At 34.0% G+C, this 21,227-nt stretch overlaps 1 protein-coding gene across 2 annotated transcripts in view; it reads right to left on the bottom strand.

Annotated features, from left to right (window-relative positions):
• The window catches only part of PHIP (pleckstrin homology domain interacting protein), a 137,823-nt gene that overhangs the window by 96,174 nt on the left and 20,422 nt on the right, over positions 1–21,227 (bottom strand). For both annotated transcript variants that reach the window (XM_023223092.3, XM_023223093.2), the window contains exon 7: positions 5,541–5,701. In XM_023223092.3, the coding sequence (XP_023078860.1) occupies positions 5,541–5,701 (161 nt within the window). The remainder of the gene's footprint in view (positions 1–5,540; positions 5,702–21,227) is intronic.

The raw sequence follows: 21,227 nt of genomic DNA, 5'->3' as shown, positions 1-21,227 counted from the left end.
ATGAATGAATACTTTGGAGAAGGGAATCCCAGGCAACATCCTAATGCAAGACTTTAAGTCACAAATGGGCTTCGCAAGTCTTACGTACAAGGGATCAGTGTACCTGAAGTACAGTAGCAGAGAGGAACTTATCTTACAGATATTTGTTTGTATTTCCCCTATCAGATGGTAAATGTTTTGCAAGAATGGACATTAGTCATTTTTATATCTCAAATTGCTTGATTCATTCATCATTTGTGGTATGCCTCCTGTATACATCAGATACTCTGCAAGGCACTACACAGATCTAAAAAATAACAATAACAAAGACAAAGACAAAGCTCACAACTTAAAAGGAAAACAGAAATCTGTCATTGGAATGTAATAGGAAAATACAATATAATAGAAGCACAAAGTTAAGTGGCAGTACTCCACATTCTTCTGAATGTCTATCACATCTTTTAACTGTCAAGTTTCAAAAGTTTAGTGTATTCAATTTTTCAATTCCCATTCCCTCTTCAGTGTACTGCAATCTCATTCCTATCTCTAATGCTAAACTGAACATTTTTTGGTCTTAGTCTGTTGGAGCTGCTATAACAAAATACCTTAGACACTTGTTAATTTGTAAACAGAATTTTATTACTCACAGTTCTGGAGGCTGGGAAGGCCAAGGCCAAAGTGCCAGTAGATGTGGTGTCTGGTAAAGGACCTCTTTGTGCTTCTACCTGTGTCTTCACATGGTTCCCTTGAGCCTCTTTTGTAAGGGCACTAATCCCATTCACATGGGCTCCATTTTTTTTTTCTTTCTTTTTGAGACGGAGTCTCACTCTGTCACCCAGGCTGGAGTGCAGTGGCCGGATCTCAGCTTACTGCAAGCTCCACCTCCCTGGGTTCACACCATTCTCCCGCCTCAGCCTCCCGAGTAGCTGGGACTACAGGAGCCCGCCACCTCGCCTGGCTACTTTTTTGTATTTTTTAGTAGAGACGGGGTTTCACCAGGTTAGCCAGGATGGTCTCGATCTCCTGACCTCGTGATCCGCCCATCTCGGCCTCCCAAAGTGCTGGGATTACAGGCTTGAGCCACCGCGCCTGGCCCTAGCGCTCCATTTTTGAGACCTCATCTCCTAAAGCCCTCACCTCTTAATACTACCACACTGGGGATTAGGTTTCAACACAATAATTTTGAGGCAACAGAAACATTCAGACCATAGCAGTCATCAATTACCTTGACAAACCCAAAGGATGTTTTAGAGTACTAATCTTACTTTAGGTTTCTGCCTTTCATGAAATTCTAGTCTCCTGGCTTCTAAGATATCACACTTTTTTTTTTTCCCCCTAGCCTCTCAGGCAGCTTTGTGATCACAATTATTGACTCTTCTTTTGTCTGCTTTAAAAGCTGAAGTTTCAGTCTTCTCATGTTAGATACATACGAGATAATGTATTCCATTTTCCAAGCTGAATGATTCCTAAGCTAAATCTTCTAACCTAAATCTCTGAGTTCCCACTGCCTACTGGGCATTTCTATTTGGCTTTCCACATAGGTATCTCCAAGTCAACATGTTTCACCTTCACAAACTTCTCCCCTTAAATTCCTAACACAGTAAATTACAGGACTTTCTAAATGACAGAAGTTAAAAATATGTCATCCTATACTCTTCCATCTCTCTTCCAACATACAAATCAGTCTCTCGAGTCTTACAAATCCTATTTTTAATCTGTCAATTCCATCCCACTGTGACTGTTTAATCCCTGACTTCTTTTATAGATCACTGCCAGAATCTTTTTGCCAATTTCTCTGTATATAGAGTTAGTTTGAATCCATCTTCTACAATAATGCCAAAGGGTTCAATGAAAAGAGAAATTCTACTCACTTTTCTAACCAAATCAATCATTAGCTCTCCACTGCCTTCAGAAACGAAATCCACTATTTAGCAGGTCACAAAAGTATCTTGATTTTGTACCACACCAATATCTCTAGCTCTTTATGATGAGCCATATTTATTCTATGCCACATCCATTAATGCACAATTGCATGTTACATTCTCCCCAAGTCTGTAAATGCCTTTCCCTAAGTGTGCAATATCCAATTCAACTCCTAAAGTTACCTAGCTGTTATTACTCTAGTAAATTTCCCTTACCATCTCCTACCACAAGGTTGGATTAGATACCTATCTCCTATGCTATCTCAGCGCCTCGTTACCTCCTGCCAAGGTTTTATCACATTATATCAATATTGTTTGTTTACCATCTGTGAACTCTCGAAGAATAAATACCACTTTCAATTCTATATCCCAACGGCTTAGAACAGTAGCTGGTTCATAAAACTCTGAAGTTCATTAAAGGAATGCATAAACTCATTTTCTTTATTATACAATATTAATTAGAATCAGAGAGACATTTTATGTTTCTGAAAAGGGGGGAAAACTCCGCTTTTTATATGGTGTTCCATGTACTTTTGAGTGCCTTAGTTGTAAGAATTCATTAACTCTGCTTTTCTCTGGTAAATGTTACTTAAGGAAATGATTTTAAAACCAAGTAAAAAACATTAAAAGGCTAAGAGAGAATTAGGGAACAAAATCTGACTTGGCAATTATGCTATTTCTCTCCTTGGGTTTTTCTCATTAATATAATTAGGAAAGCACACATTCTTAAAATACTATAGTACAAAATAATGATACGTTTTCCTAATACAGATTATCAATTATCAATTACAATGATTTCCTTTTTAATTCTTGTATACTATTTATAAATAAGATTTGGATAAAAAAATCAAAGATGAAATTTACTAAAATCTATAAGTAGCAGCAGGGAAAATCTAATGACTGCTTACTGTGTATTTTGTTCAGTACTAACTATACGCATTAATTCACATAATCCCACAAAAATCCTATGTGGTTGGTACTATTATTATCTACTCCCCTCTCTCTTTAGGAGACGAGAAAACTGGAGATTAAAGAGGTGAGGTAATCTGTCAGTTTCACTAGTAGAAGTCGTAAAGCTGTGACTAAAAGCCCTCTGATGTCAAAGTTGATGCTTTTAACCACAGTACTCTATGCCTCCAGCTATCCTGTTCAGAAAGGACTCAAGAGAATTAATCCCTTGGAAAAAGTTTTCAAATATATATATACACAAATATCTTAGAAATAAATCTGCAAGGTCTTAAAATACCAATTATATAAAAAGGAAATACTGATTGGTCCATTACCAAATTGTTATCTCCAAAAATAGTAACAGTATGTTCTCTCACAGGAGTGTTTCACCGGTCAATCATGATCTACTATCTTAAAGGCTGATTCTATGTATTTTCAAGACTGATTTCCAAAGGACGAGTGTCTAGTGTGTGCCTAGTGAAATGAAAAAAACACTCAGTGCCCACTTTATTAAAGAATAATATGAATAGTGGACATATGTGTACCCTACCACCACTTGAAGTGAAAATAATAAAAATACAAGAATTTTTTTAAAAAACAGTGCCCTCATATCTTTGTATCTCTTATTATAAGGTAACATTCTGAAATCTGCAACTACAAATCACCAGTAAAAAATTACAAATGAGACTGAATTTGGCACAATTAACAAATTCTATCACATTCTTAAAAAATAAACACCTTTAGACTTTTGGTAAGACCATATAAAATAGCACAGCACTACTTTTCTTCCCTTAATTGATGTGCTTTCAACTAAAGAAATAACCAAAAAACAGCTTCCTCTTCACATATTATTCCTGTTCTCTAAATCACGTGCCCTTAAAAGAAATAATGAAATGTCTAGAAAAGGATAGCATTTTTTTTCTGTACAGAGCCAAATAAATATTTTAGGCTTTGCACGCCATATGTTCTCAGTCAAAACTACTCAACTCTACCGTTGTAGTGCACAGGCAACCACAGACAACATATAAACAACTGAATATGCCTGTGTTTCAATGAAATTGCATTTATAAGAACAAATAAACTGGGTTTGACACACAGGCAGTAGCATGCTGAACCCTGGTTCAAAAAGCTCTTCCAGTCCATACCTACCAGACTCATCAGATAGCAAAAAGCACACTATTTCACTGCATTCTCCCTAAAGAAATTTCAGAAGATTATATATCTAATTAACATCAAAACATGTAAAATGCTTCATAAAATATGACAAATGCTTACAATCCCCATCATTTTTAAAGAAAGACTTCCTGCAAGGTTCTTTACAATGGCATAACTTTATACTGACCAAAACATAATACAAAAACACAATGTAATGCCCCTTTTTCATTATTTTAATTTATTACTGTTTTTGAAAGAATTCTTTCAAATATAAGAAAAACCAAATTTACTTTAGGTTTTTAGAGGTGAATTTGAATATAACCATATTAAAGTTGAATGGCTAAATTAATTTTCAATTACTATTTGAGAGCAAATTACTACTGTTGGCAGGCACTTCAGCAAATATAGAGATGCCTATTTTCCACTCTGAAAATAATACTTGATACAAGAGAAGGTAAAGGGGGAAAATTCTGATGTAAGAAGGGATCTGCAAATGCCTGAGGTAGATTAGATAGAGTCAAGGGAAAAGAAAAGTATAAAAATGCATTGCTACATCCTGCTATTTAGCTGTTTTACAGATGACTGGGTTTATGGGTAGAGGAGAAGTAGTAGGTATAAATAGGTCTCAGTTTACAAGCAAATTCACTAAAAAGAGGAATCTATAATTGTCATAACTACGTAAAATTCACAGCTGCTCTCTTCAAAGACAGCAAAATTTCCATTTAACTTCCATTTCAAATTTTCTTATTTCAAAAGAAATTAAAAACCTTGTGAACGAATGCATACCTTCAGCCCACAGGGTAGTGTTTAATAATAAATATCATCACAATAGTGTAGTATTATGCTTAATGAATGTAGATGTTAAGGCACCTGAAAATAAAATATTTCCAAAAGTAATTTTCTCACTTAAAATAAAGCTCAAAAGCTTTGCTTTTCTCCATTCTACAGGTTACAAGAAACGATAACAAATAAATAAACCTAAAGAGGTTCTTTAAACACATCATCAGATATTTTGAAGAATGAAGTGTTAAGAGTAACAGGTAATAAGAGTATTAGATATGATCAGAATTTTTTAGCTTTTTTTAAATCACTATTTTAAGGGAAATTTCTCAAAGACAAGCAAGTGGTTTTCTACAGATAATATAAAAAGGTATATTTAATAATCTCATACAATTATAAAAAGGCACATTTAATAATCTCTCAACATACTTAGGAAATGTCCTTGGTTTAAAATTAAAGTTATTTTATGACATTTTGCAAAATGTCAAACTGTGTATTTGATATATGTTGAGAACTATACTTATTCATGATGCACAAGCATATTATAACTTTGTGCTGCAACATGTCGTTTAGAAACTTTCTGAATTTGGATAAAGTCCAAATTTAACTAAACTCTTCTGTTAGAGTAAGTGAAACCACCTGAATTTCCGGTTTCCTATTAAAAGAAAAAACCAAGATTTTACTTCAAGTTCACCTATAAGCAAAATTTCCTCAATTACATATATGAATATAAATAATACTTTAAAAATTACTTACAGTAAATATCCGTCTGCCAGTTCGATCAAAAGTTACACAGTACACAGATGACAAGTGTCCAAGAATTCGTTTATGCATTTTCATGTGCTGATATACTGCAGTTGGAACAAGTCGCTCAAGTCTGTATTTCCCGTTCAGCTTCCTTGAAAACAGAGTATCCGCTACCAAGAAAAAAAAGGAAAATAAATGTAATCTGGAAATTAATTTTCTTAAATTATCACCTTTTAAGAATTCATATATTCCAATTTGTCATGTGCTGGTAAAAATAAAGATGCTTTCTGATATACATGGCTTCTAGTTAAAAGTCTTTAAAGTACTGAATAAAAACAGTGTTTCACCTAAAGTAAGTCAGACACTATCATTCTCACTTTGTAAGTAGGCAAATGGAGTTAAATGACCTGTCCAAAAATCACAAAGTAAGGCATGAAGCTAGGATTAAAGCTCAGATTTCTTTACTCTCTGGCTAGTGCTCTTTAAAAACCTAAAGCATTTATATGTTATTTCCTTAAAAGCTGTCTACGAAATAGTTTTTCTTACAAAGGCACTTAAAACTGGAACCCGGTATACTTTTCGTTAACCAGTAACACTTGAACACTCTAAATCTGACAGGCAGAATGATATTTAAAAATATCTTTGTAACAAGTGAAGACAAAGGAATACATCATTTGCATTATTAAAAAATAATAATTACACCTGGAATCTTGCCAAACATCTGTATAATGACTCCTTATTTAGAATCCATTAGCTTTCCCTTTCAACTCATTCATTCTAATCATCATTCAAGATTTGACTGAAGTTTATCTTCTGTCCCAAAGCTTGATACATTGACTCTAGCCAAAAATGTCCTCTTCCATCTAAATTACTACTCTACTTATTTTCTATACTGGTAACTTATGGACAAAGAAGGTGCTCAATAAATATATGTTGACTGATCTGCAGGCACATTGTTAACCTACAGATGATCTTCTAATACAGGCTTTTTTTTTTCTAACAGTGACTGCCACCTACATTGGGTAATTAGCACTAGGTTTCTCACCTGAATTTAGCCTTAAAGAAAACTAAATATATATACAAACTACTACTTAACCAAGGTACAGAGCACAGTAATTATGCCCTAAAGTTGGTAAAACATAAATATATTGGTTGTATTATAAAGAATCTCAGTATTGCTTATATTATTCACATCCAATAAATGTTTGGCTCATACTATATTTCCAGCCACTCTGCACCGCACTGCCCCCACCCCAAACCCCCAAAGAATCTTTGGGCCTGGTGAGGACATATATAGCCTTTACAGGTTCCTAAGCAATAATATTTCAAAGAATAATTACACTATGCTTGTATGTTCTTTTATCACAGCAATAATTTTATATTCTGATACAGTATTTCTCTTGCTGTTAGCATGTAAGTTCTATGCAACAATCTACCGCAACACTTGGGAATTTCTAAGACAAGGTATGACAGTCGTGAATTAGCATACTTAGGCTTAAGTTGGTTATATAACAATTTAACAGACACTCAGTAAGTTTCAATCATAGCCTTGCCCCCTGATACATTTTCTTCATGCCCATGAATGGCCTGGTAAAAGACATCCTCCAATGCTTTGGCTCCAAACGTATTTAATGCAAGAATCACACAAAAACGACAGACATCAATTTTCCTGCCAAATGAGAACTAAAATCATCTTATCCAAACACCAAGGATCATTCACATCTCAGACTCACCTGTCCGTTGTAAGAAAATAAGTGATGACATGCCACATAAACATTGACAGTATTACCAAGATGTACTTTAACTCTAACCAAATCAAAATGTCGAATTTTAGGAAACTAATAGTGTTCAGGTGTGAAAATATGATTGTTGGAAATAATACATCAAGACACGTTTCTTAATGATGATTGAGCATTAGTATATAGGTCCGAATTTTTAAGATAAATTTGTTATAAAGACCATCTAAAAATCAGAGATGATGAAGCATTTTATAAGCAAAAACTACTTCTCTTAAAAGAAAATGTTACTGCTTTTTAAACACAGGTTTTACTGAATCTTTGACCTAAACTGGGATTAAATCCATTTTCATTTTGGAAGCCAATTGAAAAAAAATAATAAGAATAACCTTTTCAAAGTTACTTTACAGTCAAATTTTCAAGCAACATTTTCCAGAATTAGGTGAAATATATTTATAGCTAACACTATATTCCACAGTATCATTTGTAATGCTTAGCTACCAATTAACTATTGGCTATCTATACTATGACTATATTCTGAAGGAAAAGGTACTTAGCAGAGTCCTGGCTCTCAAACATTTACAAACTTGTGTAACAGCACTAAAAGATGTGACATACAGAAAGAACGTATGTAGATTCCCAGGTAATAGGTGGTGGTTCAAACTTTCTAACCATAGGATCTAGAGGAGAAAATATAAGTATAGTTCAGTAGTTGCACAACTGAAGAGGTTGAATTTGAGGAAGCCTTGACCATATCAAATAGGTAGATAATTTTTATAAAGATAGAAGGATGAGCTAGGACTCACATTCGATGAACTCACATTTTCTTTTATAATACCATTTGGAAAATGTCTATCTCTCCTATCAGATCTTAAGTACCTTAAAGACAAAAACTGTCTTATGTTTCTCAAACCTGAGTATAGAGCCTTTTAAATTTAAAAAGTATGTAAATAAATCTTCCTTAATAATAAGATATACAAGATGGTTCAATTTAATTTATAGTTTTATGGCAGAATGGCAAATGGCAATTATTCACTTTCTAAAGAAATTAGTAAGAGACCAATTAAATTTTTGAGTAAAAAGGAAATGACTCTTCGATTATTGAAGTCCTTAAATTCTATTAAACTAGAACATCAATTTTTAAAATGAGCATGGTTAAAGAGATAAGGGGCCACAAAGGGATAAATTCTTTATAGGATATTATAATTTAACCTAAAGTCAAGAAGCATATATGACTTTCATTTTAAAGTACATTTATTTTGTAAGTATAGTGATAGCAATTACTCTTAAATAAGGCTTACCAAAGCAAATCTCTACTCTTTTTTCACTTGGCAAATTCTTTTTTATCCTCTAGAATCAGTTCAAATACAACCTCTTCTAGGAAGATTTCAAAAGCATCCTAACTGGTTGCCCTACAACATCGCTCCTCTGTTCAAAACTGCAATGCTCTTCATTTCATTCAGAATAAACACCAACTTCCTGATACCTCAGCCTAAGACGGCCCTGTAGAAACTTGTCTCCTATTATCTCTGACCTTACCTGCTACTTCTCGCCTTGACCTGCTCCAGCCACTCCAATCTCCTGTTCTTCCAACACACCAGACATGCTCCAAACTTAGGTTTGCACTGGCTGTTCCCTCTTCATGCAGTCTTTCTCCACATATGGCTAATTCCCTTATCCCTTTCCAAGTCTTTTCTCAGATGTCTGCTACCTTCTGAATAAAGCCTAACCTACCCAGCCCACTGAAAATAGCAACACAACCCCTGCCATCACCCATAACTCCTGATCCCCTTTTATTCAGCTTTATATTTTTGCTCTTCATCTATCACTTATTACCAGACATACTTAATTATTTACTATATTCATTGCTTATTTCCTGTTTCCTCCTACTACAACATAATAAACTTCATATGGGCAGGATTTTATTTTGTTATCTGATTAGCCTAAGAGCTGACAATGATGGCTAGCAATTAGTAGATGACTGACACAGGTTGGTGAATTAACAAATAAACTACATATTAATAAAAATAATTAGTTTGGTGGGTACAGTGACTCACACCTGTAATCCCAGCACTTTGGGAGGCTGAGGTGGGCAGATTACTGGAGGTCAGGAGTTCCAGACCAGCCTGGCTAACATGGTGAAACCTCATCTCTACTAAAAATACAAGAATTAGCTGCCAAGGTGGTAGGCACCTATAATCCCAGCTACATGGGAGGCTGAGGCAGCAAAATAGCTTGAACCCGGGAGACAGAGGTTACTGTGAGGTGAGAGCACGCCACTGCACTCCAGCCTGGGCAACAGAGCAAGACTCTATCTCAAAACAACAAAAAAACAACAACAAATTAGGTTTAAGAATTAAAAAAAAAAAAGGAAGATTTAGCTCACAGATTTAAGGATTCGAAATATCTCTAAGTAGTGCTTCATTTTAACTGCCTGCTAAATGAATTTAATTGGGAAATAAGGGGGGAATGTATTCATTTAACTTTCTGAACATAGAGCATAAATGAAATAAAAATTCCAGAAATCACTGTTATCCATTTGAATAAAGTCTGAAGTTAAAAAGGAGCAAATACTGAAAAGTGTCACTTACAGCAAATCATTCAGAACAGTCTTTGAAATAAAGTATAGGTGCTCAAGTCTACAAAACTAATTAGTAGAGATGAACAAAAGGCCCACAACTTCTTAAACATCAGATGTAACTATGTGCATATTCAGCCCTTGGGTTCTCACCCATTACTTCTTTAGGTGCTAGGATAACAAGTCAAATTCCCCCACAAGTCATTTCTTACTTCACACCTATTTTTCAAGAATTGATTTACTTATCCAATCATAATACTAATGCATATTCAATTTGAGAACATAAATGAAAGAAGAAAAACCCATAATTCTATCGCCTATAGCAATCAATTTTAAAATTTTGCAAAGGTTTACCTCATAAACAGCATTTTAACAGCTATGTTGTATTCCTTAATGAAATAAGAGGTTTTAAGTCTGACAGACCTGTGTTCAAATTTGTCACTATGGAGACTTTAAGCAAGCTACTCTTTCTAAACTTTAATTTCTCCAGTTACATTATTAGAGAAACATTTCCATTTACCACAATATACCTGGCTTTCATATTATGCTGTTCTTTGACATCCCACAATTTCACAAATTTTACATAGTCAATTCTATTAATATCTTCTACTGCTTTAATATGAAGTCCTCCTACTCAGCCCAACAGTACAATAAACATCTACTTACTTTTCTTCTACTTTTTTGTGGTTTAGATTTCTCACTTAACTCTTTAATCCATCTACAATTATAATACTCATTATGAGGTCTCTAAAGATTATGTTTTTCTTCCTCAAGTAATTGACCATTTGTTCCAGTCTTTCCATTTACTAAATCATTATTTTCTATTAAATTCTGATTACATTATCATATATACGGTTATATATATATGTGTATTTTTTTTTCTGTGCTGGGCCACTGACATAACTGACAGTCTATTTATATGCCAATACCAAAATTTTAACCTTACATTCAATTATGTTTTAATATTTATTTGTGTATTCCTCTCGTAAGTCCACTTAATAATGTTGTATATTGATTATTTGTTAATTTTGAAAATAAACAGAAAGTTAAAAAATTTTTGTTGGAAATGTAAATTTAACTTTACTACCAAACTGATACCTTTCTATCTAGAACGTGGTGCTTTCTTCCTGCTGTTGGGCCCAAGTTTTCAATGCAGGTGATTTTTTAAAAAGATAAACATAATGAAGTTACCTCATTTTCTCTCACTATATCATTTGAACCAAGTTCATAAAGAAAGAAAAAGGCAGCTGGCATAAAAGAGTATCTGCAATAACCTTAATAACTACATTTTTGAGGGCACTAGAAAAATACACGATAAAAAAAAAAAAAATCCCTGCAAGTAAGTACTATAGCAGAAATACCATTAGCTCCCTACAAAATGTTTAGGCTTTTTTCTCCTTTTGCAAAGATCTTTGTAAAATGAACACGCACACATGATAAAGCTGCAATAAATTACCCAAGATCAAAATTAACCATGGTTAAAAAAGATGACTTGGAAAAAAATGAAAATGACTATGAATTAACAAAATACAAAGGTTAGTGTTTTCTGTTATTATTGTTTTCTAACTGTTAATAACAATATAACATGCTATATAATACCTACTCCAGTGTAGGAAAGCTGTTCCCTCCTAATCAGAAATGGAGGACCACAAAAACAGTGCTTACAACTTCTGCCAACTCCTGAAAGCAGAGCCCTGCTGGCAGCCTAATGAAATGCAAGGAAAAGCATGTAGCTGTAGATTCTAAAACCTGGAGAACCAATTTTTGTACAGTAGAAGAATTAAGTGAGGAGGCACAAGAATATGTAACTTGGAAGGTAACTTAGTAAAATTTGGGCCTTTTCTGAAGCAGAATCAGGGGGTACTCAGACAAGAAGCATCAGTATTTTAAGAGAAGGTTTTCATTAATTTTACTTAATTCATTTTTTTATCCTCTTTTGACTAGTTTTACTTTTTTTTTTTGAGACAGAGTCTGACTCTGTCACACAGGCTGGAGTACACCAGTGCAATCTCTGCAGCCTCCGCCTCCTGGGTTCAAGCAATTCTCATGCCTCAGCCTCCTGAGTAGCTGGGTGCACAGATGTGTACCACTATGCCTAGTGTTTTTTGTATTTTTAGTACAGACCGGGTTTTGCCATGTTGGTCAGGCCGGTCTCGAACTCCCAGCCTCAAGTGATCTGCCCGCCTTAACTTCCCAAAGTATTGGCATTACAGGCATAAACCACTATGGCTGGTCTTGACTAGTTTTATACTGTGATTCTAATTAAAGAAAACACTTGGAAGGAAAGCTCCCAGGTTTTCTGTAAATAAAATGCAAAAGTAATTAAAATTTCTACTTAACAACTACAGAAATTATTCCTAAATTAATAAAAGGGAGTAAATTCTAAATAATCAGTACTAGGTTTCATTTTAATCTCCACAACCTGTATTAATAAAAGTTTTGGCTTGCTAAATACACAATTAATAACTATCACTATAAAACAAGAGTTTGGAACTCTGACACAAAACTTGAGTGAACTATAAAAATGTTGAGAAAAACTTAAGAGTACATGAAAACAAATTCCAAACTGATTTACCCATACATGCCATCTCCAATTTCAGACGATAATTAGATTTTCCAAGAAAATAATGCTATATTCATGACTGGACATCAGAGAGCAATGTCTATAAAAGTGACCTTCCAAGTTCATCAGTCCATTAAAAGTCCAAATAGTTGTTTATATATGGTGTTGGTGATTTCAGAATTTCTATCAGATAAATGTATTGTGTGGCATAAAGTAATAAGGCATAAAATTACTTGAAATGTTATTCATTTTAGAGATCTATGAAAATGTTCTAATGAAAACGAAGTATGAGTGAGGGTCACAAAAAAATTGCTAATCATAATTTTCTAACAGAAGTTATGCTAAAGCCAGGCATCAAACACTTGAGAAAATGGCTACAAAGGAAGAGGAAAGCAACGAACGTTTAGAGTTATGAGAGGTTTTTACTAGGACTTCAAGAATCTGATGATAAAAAAAGTCTTATCTGCTGCAATTAATGATGTGGGTATAAATGTCACAATACAGTACACAACGAGGAGAGGAAAAAGGCTACAGAACACTCTTATGTAGCAAGTTTAGAGAATAACAGCTAGTATTTACTGAGTGTTTTACTACATGCCAGGCACTATTCAAAGTATTTTACATATATTCTCATTTAATCCTCACCAATTCTTTGAGGTGGGTACTTCTATTATCCCCAATAAGCAGATATTCCTTACCAATAAGGAGACTAAAGGATAAAATGTAATTTACTAGAGGTGGAGCCCAGGTTTAAACTCAGGCAGTCTGGTGCCAAAGACTATACCCTTAACTATTACATGCTGCCTATGTAGATCAATGTTAGAAAAGAAAGACTGAAAGAAAACATGCCAAAGTATGTATAGCAGATAAGGAGTGAGACTGATTAATTTTTGAGCTGTTTTCTAAACTTTCACCACTGAGCATACGTTCATTCTAATTTTTTTATAACTCAATCTACCTCAAGGAATTCAAAAAAGCAATATGAAAACTCTAAAATATCTAAAGAGATTAGCTTAAATTCAAAGACTGACAAAAATAAACCTAGAGATAAAGATGCAAGGAATTTAAATTTATTTAATCATAAAAAAGAAACACTAATGCCTAAGCATATTACAGTATATGAATGCGTATTATGCTACAGAGAATGACAACTGCGTATTTGAAAATGGACTGAAAAAACGGTATGCTATAAAGGAAGAATTCACATCAGTTTTGATTTGCAAGTTGTAAGATAATATTACAAAGCAGGCCATCAATTTTGTTTGTAAGTTTTATTTGTGTAATCTTTTCCATTGAATTTTTAAACTAAAAGAAAAACATGTCAAAGATAGTTTAGGTTCAATTTTATTTAGGAGGGAATCGTATAAGGAGGAATGTTTAATTCACTATAGAGCCACAACGGAAAGACCCGTTACTATCACAGGTATCAAGGAAGTAATGACAACCAAATACTCATAAATCGAGGGCCAGAGATAATTCTGGGAAATTACTCAATACACGTTGGTTTACTTCTACAGTACCATCTGGTCTCTACATCATACTGTACCAGCAAGTAGCAACCAACCAACATCGAAACAGGACAAATAAATCACCATAACAGTAACTATAATGAATGACAGTTCCAACTTCAGTTAAAGTACAAAGAACCAGGCTGCAACATAAAAAGGTAATTCTGTAGTCACCTTTTTGTCTACAAAAAAAGGAGGGCAGGTAACTGGCAATAGAAGAGTAAGGGGAAATAGTCACCTGAGCAACACAGCACCCATGAGAGCTTCTCTCTTTGCTTTAATACTATAACTAAAATAATCAGTATGCACAGCAGCTACTTTCCAGATCTCTAATATTCAATTTTGGTGTTTAGCTGCACCTCCTGTTTGAAACATATTATGTTTTTAAAATTTAGCAGATACCATAAAGATGAATAATGTCTGAAAAGGAAAACCCAAATACTAAACTAAAATAAAATACAGAAAATGAAAAGATGATTCCAAGAGTTCAGCAAAAACTTTCATGAACCAAGGACATAAAAAGCACTAATAAAAAGGGTAGATATGATAATTAGGAATAGTATTTAATCTTCCTCCTGTTGTATTTCCTGGAAACCAGTCTGATGCTACTTCAAGTAGAAAACACAAAATGACCTAATGTTTTCAGTTTTAAATATTTTTAAATGTTTATACTTATTTTAATAACAATTTTTCTTTTAAATAAACATTTTTTAAGTTAGGTGGGTCTTTTTAATGTCAAACATTTTAATCACTCAATTTTGAGTCAACAAACATTTATAGAGCACCTATATGAGCCAAATATGGGCTAGAGGATATAAGACGGAAAAAGAAAAGACATAGTACTTACCCTCATGGAGATTGCAGTCTAGCAAGGAAGAAAGACATGAAATAAGGACTTACAACAATGTTAAGTGTTATCAAATAGAAGGTATAGGGAAATCTTGAAATCTATAGCAAAGGGTTCTAATCACATTGGGGGTGGGGGGTGGATATCTGGGAGTCTGGGAAAACTTCTCTGAAAAACTGACATTTAAATTAAGACCTGAAAAATGAACAGCCACAGAATGCTGATGGGAGCGGAGCATATTCCAGGTTGAGGAAACAGCATATGCAATAGTCTGAGGCTGGAAAAAGCACAGCATTCAAGCAACATAAAGAAGTCAGGATTGACTTGCACACAGAGCACAGAAAGGGCAAGTGTCAAGAGAAGAGACGAGAAGGTAGGGGGGCGGACTATATAGAATGCTTTCTAAGCTATGTTAGGTATTTTGGACTAAATTCCAGCAATTATGAGTTGAAGTTTTGAGGGAGGAAAGAGTGCAGTAACATACATAGTAAGATTTATTTTGGGATAAATTCATTGTAGTTTTCTCTTGACCACAATGAGAATGAATTGGAAAGGATATAACTAAAAGCAAAAGCTAACTTTGTAAAAGAAATCAAAGGGCTCTGAAAACAGAATTTCATTTTAGAAAAAAATTAATCAGCTTGACACCAAAATTATCAACACTTTCTCAAAGAATTAAATACCTTATCTCATAAGTATCAATCTGACACTACATAAAAATTGAAAGAACACACCACAGTTCATTGTGTCTAGAGTTCAAATACTGAGGCAAAATTCAAACAACTGCTATTCCCAAATCAACAAATGGACAGAGCTGACACATTAACACATAATTTCACAGAGAAGGCAAAAAGGTGCTATATAAATGTGACATAAAGTTAAAAGCATAAGGTCTGAGGTACATGCATACATACACACACAAAAACAGAGATATAATGTCATTGGTTACTGCTTTTCTAAGCTTCAGTTTCGTCATTAATAAAGTAGGATCAGCTGAGTATGGTGGCTCACACCTGTAATCCCAGTACTTTGAGAGACCGAGGTAGGTAGATTACTTGAAGTCAGGAGTTCTAGACCAGCCTAGCCAACATGGTGAAACATCATCTCTATTAAAAATACAAAAATTAGCCAGGTGTGCTGGTGCATGCCTGCAGTCCCAGCTACTTGAGACGTTGAGGCAGGAGAATGGCTTGAACCTGGGAGGAGGAGGTTGGAGCAGGCCGAGATCACGCCACTGCACTTCAGCTTGGGCAACAGGGCGAGACTCAATCTCCAAAAAAATTAAATTAAATTAAATTAAAAATGTAGGGTTATCTTAAAGAGTTGCTATACAAAACAGACGAGACAAAATGTTTTGCAAACTCAAAGGTATTTTATACTAACATCGATATGGACTGTCCCTAAATAATCAAATCTTCATGTGTCATAAAAGTTAATTTAACTGAACAGTTTTTGTTTACTTTTTAAAAGACTTTTGTTGGAGACCAATTTTCCCCCTGAGGCTTCCTTATGGAGCTGAACAAATTATTCCTTTGTTTATAAAAATATCTATTCAGCCCGATCTGATCATGGACTTCCCAGGTCCAAAAGTTGTCTGGGAAAACACTGAAACATGTAACTTCAAAGGATCCCTGAAGAAATTCAAAACAGTCATGACCTTATGAGAAAATAATATCATAATTTGCTTCACCTACACAGATATGAATATTTAACAAAATCAAACCCAATAATCACTCTGGAAAAATAGGTGATACAAACTAAAAGGGAAAATGGCTAGTGATTCCTAATTACTACTGGAATTGCTTGCCAGATGTTTTATACAAAATGGAGGGGATATCCCTCATCACATCTATAACCTAAAACCAAATGTTATCCTATTAATTACAGAAGAAATTAAAACACAGCTAGCTACAAAAGCAACAATTTAAACTCACCTAAGGGAGTTTCATTTCTTCAAAGTTCCGCCCCCTTTATTTGTCAACCATTAATTTGAAAAGAAATTTAAGCAGAAGAAAAAATATATATATATATATTTTATACATTTGATACTTTCGCATAATGAACATTATTTCCCTAAAAAAAAAAAAAAAAAGCCAATACACCTTGAGAGTCTCTCACAGCTAAACCGGTTTTAAGAGGCAAAAAAAGGGAGGAAATAGAAAGGCAAGGGAGGGGGCTAGGGAGAAAATAGTTAATAAAACAACAAAAACTGTGTCAAACAGAAATATGAAGATCATTCAGGGAAAACACTAAAAAACAAAGACCAAGACAAAAAAGAATATAACTGAGTCAACGATCATTAAACAAAAAAAAAGTATAAAACCTTTATAAGACTAAAATTATGACTGGAAAAACATAAGAAAATGAGCTCTAAAAATAAAAATGGTTACTGAGAAACAATAGGTTAAAATAAACATATTTAAATAAGTGATGAGTAGATATCTAACTAGGAATAAAGTATGGATTGAGTAAGAAAATGGAAAGAAAAAACACTGAATACAACATATTAGAAAAAGATAAATGAACAGGAAAAAAACCCCACATACTATATCCTATAATTTGCTGAATTATATGTAACTGTTAACTTATATATTAAAATTATGTAATCTCACATATTTGTAATATAAAAAATCATTGTAATAATTATGTAAGAAATATGAGGAAAAATATAAACCTATGAGTCTAAGAAAAAAAAAAAACCTTGATTGAATAAATTTAAGAAATTACCAGCTACAGAGTAATTCAAACACAATATTGGAAATATGGCAAAATACAGCACAAGGTGAGAAAGAAGAATCTTCTCTACAAAGATTTGCATCTAGCTTTAAGTGACTGTTTGCTATCTTTATTCAAACTAGTTTTCTCAGAGAATCACAAATTGTAAATGTAGACAAGATTTAAGACTTTTTTTTTTTTTTTTTAATGCAAAGGCTTCTTAGCATTAATTGGATGTCTGGGTAGTAAAGCTATTTTTCAAGGCAAAGTTTTTTCCTTACACTCAAATATGTCTAAGAATCAGGATTCTCAAAACTCCTTATCCTCACCCAAAACTGCAGAACTTAATAGCAACCCTCCACAAACAAAGTAAAATAAAATAATGAAAATACCTAGGCAAAACACCAAAAAAAGATAACAAATGAAAGACCTACAGGTAAGAGGTTTACTTTGCTAACATGTCAAATGTAAGAAAAATGCAAACAAAGCATCAGCAAAAACTGCTTTAATTTAATGTATTACAATCTTTTTCACAAGATAAACATGTATTAAAACAATTTCCAAATTTAACCTTAAAAATCCCTTTAATGTATTTAGGTCTCTTCTTTCCTATCTCCCCTTACCCATGCACATTTATTACTGAAGTATAAGCAAATATAGAATAAACTATATCTTAAAACAGGCATAATGTGGGTATGGAGGTAAGAGAAAGGACAATACCAAAGATCCGCTAACACCTTCGGCAGTAAATGCTGCTATGCCAAGTACACACTCACATCTCTCTACCACAATAAAAGAATCACAAGCTAGTAATAATAACAGATCAGTGGAATCTTTTGTCTTTGCTTTTGAAAATAGTATTAAAGGAGGTTCTAGAGCACTGGAAGGCAGCGGACCACTTTGGGTCTCTTGCTGAGACTGAGTTCTAGTTCAATCTTCACAACTTACATCAAAGACTAAAAGGTTCAAAGTAGTTGGGAATTATAAGCACATAATAAAATAAAACAGGGTAAGAAAATACTGAGGCAAGTTCAAGTGGGTTCTCAAATTGTACAGGTATGTATTTTACATTCCAAGTGTAATGAACTGATAACCCAGTCTACTCATAAACCTTAATTTCTTAAAAATCAGTTTCTGGTTTGGTGATTTTATCTTCTCTTATCATTCTGGGATCAAGTTTCTCTTCTTTCCACCAACCTTCATTCCATTTTTGTAATGCCTTACCCACCTTTGAACTTTACTTGTCCCATCCCACTGTATCAATTTCATCAACTACCTACTACTTTTCATTTAATATTTACTAATGCTGAAGAGTTGGGTCTCTAAAGAGCGATAAAACATAATGTCTGTCCTCCAGGACCTAAAGTATATTAGAGGAAACAAAGGTAAATAGCCATAATCATGTGATAAAATCAATAGTAGAAATAAGTAAAACCACTTAATTCTGCCCAGTTTAACATCTGAGTTTTAAAGAATAAACAGATATTTGCAGAATGTAAAGAAAACAGAGGGGCATTCCAGAGAGAAATAAAACATGTGAGGAGACAGAAGAATGAAAACCAACATGGCTGATTCTAAGAACTGTTGTACTTAGAGTTGTACTGTAGTACAAAGAGTTGTACTAAGCTAGAGCACAAAGTGCAGGTGAGGACACGGCAGGAAAAGTGTGAAAAGGTCAGTCTTGTGTGATAGTGTCACATTAAATGGCTGACACTATCATTCAGTCACTCTCAATGGGGGAAAGGAGGAGGCATGACATGACGATATGTGCATTTCAAAAAGTTTAGAGCAGTGATAATTTTTGCCCAGGAGATATCTGGCAACGTCCGGAGACTTGTTAAATTGTGACAAGGGGGTAGTGGGGATGCTACTGGCAATTAGCAAGCAGAGGCCAGGGATGCTAATAAACATCCAACAATGCATAGGAAAGCTGCCTACACCCAGGAATTATCTGGCCCAAAATGTCTCAACAGTGCCAAGGTTAAGAAACCCTCCTTAGAACCTGACTCCTGGGATACAGGAATAGACTAGGGGCAGGGGCTCAAGTAGCGCTTAAGTTCTGAGACAGCAGAGGCCTTGTTCTTGCTTATCTGCAACTCCAGACCCTAGCCCAGTGCCAGATACAATTAGGGATATACAATATTTATTTAGCGAGTGAATGAATAATGTACGACTCCAGGCAAGAAGTACCAAGGCCTGAAATGTGGTTGTGGCAATGATAATGGAGAACAGGTTCAAGAAAGTAGAAGCAACAGGTATTATTTATTAAATAGACATAAGAAATGAACAGTAAATCTAAAATAAAATTATCTCCAGGCTTCTGGCTTGGAATAACAAGGTTCAGAGAGGGTCAAAAATTACATTTTAGGTGTTTTTAAGTTTGAGATGAATGTGAGATATTCAAGATGTCCAATAGTTTCCACATGGTTTGAAATATCTAAGAAAATCCAATTTTGCTACCAGCTTAACCTAAAATTATCCTCTGAACTACAGTAAGAAGTCCAATAAAAAATTAACAAACCCTATGTCCAGTATGGTATCCTGGACTGGATCCTGGAATAAGAAAATGTAATTAGTATGAAAACTTAGTGAGATATGAATAAAGTCTGCTATATAGTTAACAGGAGTGCACCGTTGGTTTAGTAGTTCTGAGGAACAGGCCAGGTAATGCAAAAGTATAACATTTGGGGAAACTGCATGAGGGGTATACAGGAGCTCTTTAAACCATCTGTGTAACTTCTCAGTAAATAATTTCTTACACCAAAATTAAAAGTTTATTTAAAGAAAAACAACTACTACCCCAAATGTGTCAAAATTTCAATATTTGGGATCTATATTAAACGTTTAAATCTATGTATGTATCTTAAGAAAAGCTAAAATGTCAAGAATTTTTTCTTACCTCCACTGATACTTGGTAATACCACACTGACCAAGGAAAGAGCAAAGAAAACTTTTAAAGGTAGCCAGACAGAAAATGGCAAAGACTCAACAAGAGAAGAAATAAGTCAGTACTACAAACACTCGTATGTATTTTTTTAAACTTTCTGAACCATACTGTATAACAGCTTGAAATAATATATTGTACTATTTATGCAGGCAACTATTCTGGCAAGAAGACTGATGAATTATTTCTTCCCATCACCATCCTGTTCAAAACTTTATAGCGACAATAAAACAAAATATATACCATGGTGAACTCTAGCAAAACACAGACACTGAACTATGACTAAGCAAGTTGAATCATTTTCATCAGTCTAGCTTCTCTGTAGTGCTTTCAAAAAATATATGTAAATATGCTTTTTTAAAGTAGGCAAAATGGGCAATTCATTACAGGTGTTTCTTAACATAAAGCAAAGATTTTCCTGAAAATCACAACAGAACAGAGAGAGAAAAATTTATCTTAAACCCTAAAAATAAAAGTCTTTCAGAAAGGTACATCAATTACCTGCTTGGCAATTAATTCTGTTACCTAAATGAATCAATTACATTTCTATGCTTGGATGCAAAACCCAAGGTATTTTTGCCATAGGTATATATAGGGTTCTGTACCATCTGTTGTTTCCGGCATCCACTACGCATCTCAGAATGTATCTCCTGTGAATAAGGGAAGACAAATATTCCTCTCTCCCTGGCAGCAGTATTTACTAATCTGACCATCAACAATGTGACCTAAAATATTTTATTTCACTTCTATAAATATTTGGTGCCCTTTTCCAAAAAATGACTAACACCAATTTTCTTGAGTAGTT

The sequence above is a fragment of the Piliocolobus tephrosceles genome, chromosome 5 (genome assembly GCF_002776525.5).
Source record: "Piliocolobus tephrosceles isolate RC106 chromosome 5, ASM277652v3, whole genome shotgun sequence".
NCBI classification, from domain to species: Eukaryota; Metazoa; Chordata; class Mammalia; order Primates; family Cercopithecidae; genus Piliocolobus; species Piliocolobus tephrosceles.
The sequence above is the reverse complement of the archived record's forward strand: the minus strand, read 5'-3'. Positions and strand labels throughout refer to the sequence as shown.